The sequence below is a fragment of the Symphalangus syndactylus genome, chromosome 4, assembly GCF_028878055.3.
Source record: "Symphalangus syndactylus isolate Jambi chromosome 4, NHGRI_mSymSyn1-v2.1_pri, whole genome shotgun sequence".
Classification (NCBI taxonomy): Eukaryota; Metazoa; Chordata; class Mammalia; order Primates; family Hylobatidae; genus Symphalangus; species Symphalangus syndactylus.
In genome coordinates, this window is record NC_072426.2 from 18370036 (window position 1) to 18378668 (window position 8633).

At 41.0% G+C, this 8633-nt stretch overlaps 1 protein-coding gene across 5 annotated transcripts in view; it reads left to right on the plus strand.

Annotated features, from left to right (window-relative positions):
• Nucleotides 1-7079, plus strand: part of HMGN3 (high mobility group nucleosomal binding domain 3) — a 34633-nt gene extending 27554 nt beyond the window's left edge. Inside the window, exons 4-7 of one of the 5 annotated variants that reach the window (XM_055274193.2) lie at nucleotides 4696-4746; nucleotides 5925-6038; nucleotides 6159-6258; nucleotides 6600-7079. In XM_055274193.2, coding sequence (XP_055130168.1) covers nucleotides 4696-4746; nucleotides 5925-6038; nucleotides 6159-6258; nucleotides 6600-6613 — 279 coding nt within the window. In that variant the 3' untranslated portion in view covers nucleotides 6614-7079. The remainder of the gene's footprint in view (nucleotides 1-4695; nucleotides 4747-5924; nucleotides 6039-6158; nucleotides 6259-6599) is intronic. The other 4 variants (XM_055274191.2, XM_055274192.2, XM_055274194.2 and 1 more) reach the window with 4 other exon arrangements.
• Nucleotides 7080-8633: the final 1554 nt, after the last annotated feature.

The following is an 8633-nucleotide window of genomic DNA, read 5'->3' on the forward strand; positions in this document are numbered from 1 at the left end:
AAGAATATAAAGCAGGATGTTGTTTGACATTGCTAGATCTCTGAAACAAAAGTAGTATATTAGGCAAAGTTACAGTCTTCAGATTCTACCTATGATGTGCTGAAGTGGACAGAATTCTGATTCTCTGTCTACAACTCATACTTTAGAATGTATGTATGAGAATGTTCTGAAAGTTGTCTGAGTCCATATACTGTAGCCTCATTTCAGACCTAAAGAATCTTTGTAACAGTAATAATTCTACTTTGCTATTTGGAGACTCCTTCTGTGGGCCAGGAGATTCTTGCGGGGTTAGGATACAAGCTGAGATGGGCAGATGTGGCTGAGCCTCCGAGGTGGACATCCTTCAGCTCTTCCTCACCAGCCTGTGCTCCTTACTGGCTCTTATGCTCTTCTCTTTTGCTGCTCTCCTAAGAGATTAGCTGGACTCTAGTGGAGGATTTTGGTTAAAATTCCTGCAGCCCAGACTTCCCACTGAGAAGGTAGAGGGAAAGGCATTGGCATTTTGGCTGACACTATGTTAGTATATCCCCATACTAGCTATTAGAGAAGCTTCATGCTACTTTGGTCTTCAGGAAAGCATGGATTTCATTCTCAACCCAAATCTGTGCCTGGTACAATATAGGTAATGAAAGCAAAAATGGGTATTAGGACCACTCACAAGTTCAGAAATACAGCTATTTGGATTGGGTGAGCCAGTGTTTCACATGAGTCTCATAAGGAAGTATATTAGTCTGTTTTCACACTGCTGATAAAGACATACTCAAGACTGGGCATTTTACAAAAGAAAGAGGTTTAATTGGACTTACAGTTCCATGTGGCTGGGGAAGCCACACAATCATGGTGGAAGATGAGGAGCAAGTCGCATCTTATGTGGATGGCAGCAGGCAGAGAGAGCGCTTGTGCAGGGAAACTCCCATTTTTAAAACCATCAGATCTCATGAGACTCGTTCACTTTCACAAGAACAGCACAGGAAAGAACCACCCCATAGTTCAATCACCTCCCACCAGGTTCCTCCCATGACACATGGGAATTGTGGGAGTTATAATTCAAGATGACATTTGGGTGGGGACAGAGCCAAAGCATATCATTCTGCCCCCAGCCCTGCCCAAATCTCATGTCTTCACATTTCAAAACCAATCATGCCTTCCCAACAGTCACCCAAAGTCTTAACTCATTTCAGCATTAACTCAAAAGTCCAAAGTCTCATCTGAGACAAGGCAAGTCCCTTCCACCTGTGAGCCTGTAAAATCAAAAGCAAGTTAGTTACTTCTTGGGTGAAATGGGGATACAAGTATTGGGTAAATACATCCATTCCAAATGGGAGAAATTGGCCAAAACACAGGGGCTACAGGCCTCACGCAAGTCCGAAATCCAGCAGGGCAGTCAAATCTTAAAGCTCCAAAATGATCTTTGACTCCTTTTCTTGCATCCAGGTCACACTGATGCAGGACGTGGGTTTCCATGGTCTTGGGTAACTCTGCCCCTGTGGCTTTTCAGGATACAGCTTCCCTCCTGGCTGCTTTCACAGGCTGGCATTGAGTGGCTGCGGCTTTTCCAGGCACACGGTGCAAACTGCCAGTGATTCTACCATTCTGGGGTCTGGAGGGCAGTGGTCCTCTTCTCACAGGTCCACTAGGCAGTTCCCCAGTAGGGACCCTGTGTGAGAGCTTCAACCCCACATTGCCCTTCTGCATTGCCCTAGCAGAGGTTATCCATGAGGACCCTGCCCCTGCAACAACATCTGCCTGGGCATCCAGGTGTTTCCATACATCTTCTGAAATCTACGCAGAGGTTCCCAAACCTCAATTCTTAACTTCTGCACACTCGCAGGCTCAACACCCCATGGAAGCTGCCAAAGCTTGGGGCTTCCACACACTGAAGCAATAGCCCCTGTACCTTAGCCCCTTTTAGTCACAGCTGGAGCAGCTGGGAGACAGGGCACCAAGTCCCTAGACTGCACACAGCAGAGGGACCCTGGGCCAGGCCCATGAAGCCATTTTTTCCTCCAAAACCTCTGGGCCTGTAACGGGAGAGGCTGCTGCAAAGGTCTCTCACGTGCCCTGGAGACATTTTTCCCATTGTCGTGTGCGTAACATTTGGCTCCTCATTACTTAGGCAAATTTCTGTAGCCAGCTTGAATTTCTCCTCAGCTCAGAAAATGGGATTTTCTTTTCTATCGCATTGCCAGGCTGCAAATTTTCCAAACTTTTCTGCTCTGTTTCCCTTTTAAAACTGAATGCCTTTAACAGCACCCAAGTCACCTCTTGAATGCTTTTCTGCTCTGAAATTTTTTCCACCAGATACCCTAAATCATCTCTCTCAAGTTCAAAGTTCCACAAATCTCTAGAGCAGGGGCAAAATGTTGCCAGTCTCTTTGCTAAAACATAACAAGAGTCACCTTTGCTCCAGTTCTCAACAAGTTCCTCATCTCCATCTGAGACCACCTCTGCCTGGATTTCATTGTCAATATCATTATAAGCATTTTGGTTAAAGCCATTCAACAAGGCTTTAGGAAGGGTCAAAGCCATTCAGCAAGTCTCTAGGAAGTTCCAAACTTTCCCACATTTTCTTGTCTTCTTCTGAGCCCTCCAAACTGTTCCAACCTCTGTCTGTTACCCAGTTCTAAAGTCACTTCCACATTTTCAGTTATCTTTCAGCAGCACCCCACTCTTCTTGTACCAATTTACTGTATTAGTCCATTTTCACGTTGCTGATAAGGACATACCCAAGACTGGACAATTTACAAAAGAAAAAGGTTTAATTGGACTTACAGTTCTATGTGGCTGGGGAAGGCTCACAATCATGGAGAAAGGCAAAAGGAGCAAATTATGTCTTACGTGGATGGTGGTAGGCAAAGAGAGAGAGAGCTTGTGCAGGGAAACTCCTGTTATTAAAACCATCAGATCTTGTGAGACTCATTCACTAATCATGAGAACAGCGCAGGAAAGACCCACCCCCATAATTCAATCACCTCCCACTGGGTTCCTCGCACGACACATGGGAATTGTAGGAGTTACAATTTAAGATGAGATTTGAGTGGGGACACAGCTAAACCGTATCAGGAAGAGGTATCAGTCACTAGGAGGACTTAAGAGCTGGGGTTGCTGTTGTGAATCTCCAGGCAGTTAGGGGAATAGACCTTGTAAGTCAAATGAAAACCAAAATTTAAAACAAAGCTTTTCCTGAGCACCAGAAACCAGCAATATAAGCACCTTCCACTGAGATCATTCCCTGTGCTACCGAAACAGAGCCTCCTCAGAGGCCAGCAGGATTACAGACTACAAAACCTCATTTCCTGGTCCTATCAAAACACTTGAATGCTGGGTCAGAGTGAAAGGTCTGTCCTACAGAAAATAATATAAAAGGAAATTGTTTACTGTAAATGAAGAAAACATGTATATTCATACAGTATATCAAAGCTTAGGATAACAAAATGTTTTAAATTCTGAAAATGTAAGAGCCATGAAAGCTGCTGTATTTGGCCTGCAGATTTAGGGTGATAAGAAGATTAATAAAAACATTTCTTAACTTTTCAAGCTCGATTTTCTTTTTTTATTTGAAAGGTCATTTCTAACAGCCAATCTTCTGAAATCGAACTGTCTACAATTTCACTTTATGCCCTTGATGAAAAGGGGGCAGATTCAGTGTGAACCTGAATTACCTAGAGGCACTAGGGAGGAACATGTATTTTTCTCCATAGGGGGAGACCCTGGCCAGTGTTTTCTATTTTAAAACCATTCTTCTAGTGCCAGGAGAGATGTACACTTTTTTCTAGTTCTATGAGAGAAATATTTGCCCTAAAATATCTACAGAAAACTCCTGGTGTAAAATGGTTATCTTTCCCCAGTTATCCACATGTGCCACCTCATCTCAGGCCCCTGGGAAGCTGGCCAGGGCTGAAGCATTGTGTGGCAGAGGGTCCATGGTCACACGGTGTGCGAGTGCTGTTCATGGGAACTGGAGGAGGACCACATGAGGCAGGAGAAAAATAGTTTCCTAGGGGACTCTTCGGCTAATAATATCTGTGAAAAATTTTAAACTTTGGGAGCTAACAGTAGACATTTTATCATTATAATTATGTTCTCAATAAAAACCTTTAGAAACAAATGAGCCCAGCGTATCTGGTTAGACAAGAGATTCTCACCTTGAGCTGGCATTGGGGAGAATAAAAGTAGGAAGAAGCTTGGCAACAGAACTCGAAATCTACATCAGAAGTGGAAGGATTTGGAAGTGATTGAAATACTTCACAGGCAGCAGTCTTCATTACCAGTTGGGCTTTGCTAGTGATTGTGCTGTGTTTTCTAGACTGTTAGGAAGGCCAATGCAACTGAATTCATTGAGTCCTTTGGCCATGGGCCTGAGTCATTCCTCTTGCTGCTGTGCTGTGATAAAAGGAAGAACAGACACATTGGAGATAGAAGCTTAGACCTGTTCCTGGAGAGCTATTCTGGACCAGGGAATAAGGAGTCAGCTTTTCGATCTCACCTGCAGTTCCCTTGTGAACCCAGGGTGAAAATAGTTATGAAATGCAGAGATCTTTATGCTGTTACCTGATGCTGAAAATAGGATGAAATACTTTTTAATGACCAAAGCCATGTCAAAATGGATAGTTGTCTTTGTTAGTCCTTTTTTGTTTTTTTTGGTGCTGATAGTTGTCTTTTTCAGTATTTGTGTAATTTAAATTATCTTTGCAGAAACCTCCTCCACCAAAACCTGAACCCAAACCAAGAAAAACATCTGCTAAGGTAAGAAGTGCTGTTTCCCACTTATGGCTTTTTAAACAATGAATAAATTATAATTCCCTACCTCACAATCATTCAAGGAAAGGCCATATTTAATGATCCAAACTAAAACCACTGTTACGGGCTTGCTTAAAGGCATAAAGCACAGTTTTCCGCGTTAATAAGAACGTGTTTTACATTTGGTCAGTGAGGCACAGGAAGTCAGAGATGTTGCTCTGAGAAGCCTCATTTCCGAAGGGGGTTTGGCAGCAGCCTTGTGAACATGCGGTTCATGTGGCACGCGGCGGGGATGAGTTTGGGCCCTGGCAGCACTGCCCCACTATGGGAGGAATTTGGGAAGGGGCTTCTGACTTCATCTAACTGGATTTTGCAGGCCAGTCTGAGGTCTAATAATAATAATATAATAAGGCCAGCAGGTAATACTAGCATTTATAAGGCCTTTATGGTATGGCAGATAAGGTTGATTGCTCATATGACCCTCACATCAACTCTGCTGAAGTAGATACAAATATCCTGTTTGCATGTGAGGAAACTGAAGTACAGAATTCTTAGGGAACTTACCCAAAATGGCTTTTCTGCACTCTGCCCTTTGGTATTGTCCCATGTGAATTGTTTAAAACTTATGTGTGTAGTGGTGTGAGTAGGTGATTTCAGAAACAGAACTCACTTTGTTGTTTGGTCTTAAAATTAGGAACTTTTCTTCATCTGGGCTTCGTTTCCTGGCACCTTCCCAGCTTTCTAGTCATGCGAGCCACATGTCTCCACGTGAGGGGTTTCATTGGAAAGCAGCTGCAGAGCCACCCCCTGGCTGGGTTCTTCCCCAGCTCTGCCTCCTCCTTCCCCAAGTCCTGCTGCTGCTCTCTCCATGGCAGAACCACTTCTCCCCTTACTGGAGGGGAGGTCCACTGAACAAATCCAGGAGAGGAATCATTGTGTTTTCCACAGAAGAGAAAGTACACTCGACTTTCTGTGCAACCTGTTATTACATTTTCACAGAGACTCGTATTTGTGCAGTGTAACTCAGTTGAAACCCAGCAAAATTAGGCTCCCGTGTCTCCATAAAGGCCACCATGATGGTGACGGTTGTACTTCACCTTGTGTTTGGACAGAGGCTGATTGATTTTAGCCATCATCACACCGCGTCTAACATTCTCTTTCCCTGTGCTTTGATCCTCTGTTAGAAAGAACCTGGAGCAAAGATTAGCAGAGGTGCTAAAGGGAAGAAGGAGGAAAAGCAGGAAGCTGGAAAGGAAGGTACTGCACCATCTGAAAATGGTGAAACTAAAGCTGAAGAGGTACTTTCCATAAATACCTCCCACTGATTGAATCAGTGTCTTTAAAGAAATTTCTCAATCCTTCAGCCGGTGATAGCACGTTCTTAATGTCTCTTTTTATTGCCTGTAATGTTATTGCAGATCCACATCTCTCGCTCAACTGTTAATGTCTCAACCTCCAGAGGCACCCCACCCAGCACACTGTCAGTAAAGGGGCAGATTGAAACAGTGAGAGTTAAGGGTACAGTAGAAAATTCTGCATGTTTGCAGTGACTAGAATCAGATAGTAGTGTGGTGGTTTGTTTTTTTTTTTTTTTTTTTAATTATCATTATGAAGAGTGGGAGCTTGCAGGTAAGGCTTCTGTGGTTGTTTGAAAAGCAGAAAGCAATAAATGCAACCAAGTGTTTGTGTAATATATTCCTGCCTTGTCTTCTTCACTCAGAGTTGAAATAGGTTTTGCAGTAAAGCTGGAAAAAAAAAAAGAAAACAAATGTTCAAAATTGTGTGTGTTGGTGGGTGGAATTTCCTTTGCTTATAGTAGTTTCAGTAGTAACTATATGTTTTTTTTTCCTTTTTCACAGGCACAGAAAACTGAATCTGTAGATAACGAGGGAGAATGAATTGTCATGAAAAATTGGGGTTGATTTTATGTATCTCTTGGGACAACTTTTAAAAGCTATTTTTACCAAGTATTTTGTAAATGCTAATTTTTTAGGACTCTACTAGTTGGCATACAAAAATATATAAGGATGGACATTTTATCGTCTCATAGTCATGCTTTTTGGAAATTTACATCATCCTCAAGTAAAATAAATATCAGTTAAATATTGGAAGCTGTGTAAGATTGATTCAGCATTCCATGCACTTGCTTTAAAATTTAGTCCTGTGCATACTGTGGTGTTTTTACTGTGCATATTTGAATTTTTCATGCAGTTTTTCTAGAGCAATAATCAGTGGTGCTTTTGTACCTAGGTTTTATGTGATTTTAATGAAACATAGATAGTTGTGGCCACCTGCTGACTATTTGTGGTTTAAAATAAAAGGTTTACTTGTCTGCAGAATACCTGACTCTTAGTATCTTTACTGCATTTTGGGAGTGTTTCATTTTATTGTTGCAGAAGATATAAAGAATTTTGATAGACCTTGCCATAGCGGTATCTCCAGTAAGTCAAATAAGATTGTTTCTTAATTTTCTGGCCTTTAACATTGTTACTATTTTAATAAAATCATCTATGAATGCTAATGTAGAAGAATTACATCTAATTCACTTTATACCAGAAGTGGCCAGCAATGATTACTGTATAATAAAACTTCATAAAGCACTAATTTTTTAAAATCGTTATAAATGGGATATAGTGCTGCTAAATCAAAGCTGGTAAAAAATAAATAAATAAATAAACTAAGGCTTAACTTTGAAAATCTCCCACTTTCGAACTAATAAATACTAAGTCGCATTTGTACAAAATCCTTCGCATTCAGTTGAGAACTTCACAGCTTTGAAAGTGCTTTACCCAACATGAGCATGTTTCAGCCTTGCATCAGTTTGAGAATGGAGTTTGCATGGGTATTATGAGAGCTCCTTTCTAGGATAAGAAATAGGGATGTGGAGTGTATTTGACTTACTGGAAGGAGAAAATCCAGGCTGGAGTCTTGAATTTTAAACAGTGTCTTTATGTCTACGAAAGGACATAGCAGTGCCGGGAACAGAGGAGTTATTTTATACGTGTAATTTTTTGTTGTTGTTTGCAACCTGAGAAGTTTGGTAACTGCATAAGCACTCCAGGAAAGCTGAATTCTGGGCATTCGGCTTAAATGAAAACTTGAATCTTTTGAGATGGCAGGTAGTGCCTGTGCTGCTCAGGAACTCCTGCAAAGAAGCTGTTGTTCCTTTGGGCCTTAGATGCTTTTATATTGTGCTTATGAACAAAAACAAAGTTCCTCCAGACTATACTTTGGGGCTAAGAACTTAAACTTGCCTCCTTGTCCCAAGTCTGTCATTACTTGACTGCGTATATCAACCATGTTATATACAGAATAACCTTGTTCATAGTTTACTTGGCTTCTGAGTATGAAAAGTACTTTAATTCATGAGTTTTGGACATGCTAAAAACTGCCTTACCTCAAAGAAAAATATTTAGTATCCAATGAAGTCTTCACAAAAATATTTTCAGTATACAGTTGGTACTCATTTGAAGTATATTGCTGGCTAGTTTCCATTCCAGAAGTGAACCATAAATTCCCTAGGTTTACTTTTTAAAAAATTATGTAAGTGATACCAGTGATTTTTTTTTAAAAAAGACCAAATACTACAATAATACATAATGCAAAAAGTCAAAATCTTTTTTCCTCCCATTCCTACATCCCAGAGATAATCACTGCACACTACTTTCTCTGTTTTCTCTTTCTCATGTGTGTGTATGTGTGTGTGTTAGGGTTATGTATACACACACATATATATGTACATATATAATTTTTAAAAGAGAATCAATCAGTATCCTATTTTGAATTTATTCAATCTGTAGTTGGAGAAATAGATCATTTCTAATATTACAGTGCTGTCAATGATACTGCAGTAAACATGCTTGTATACAAAGCTTTGCCTACCTATGTATTTC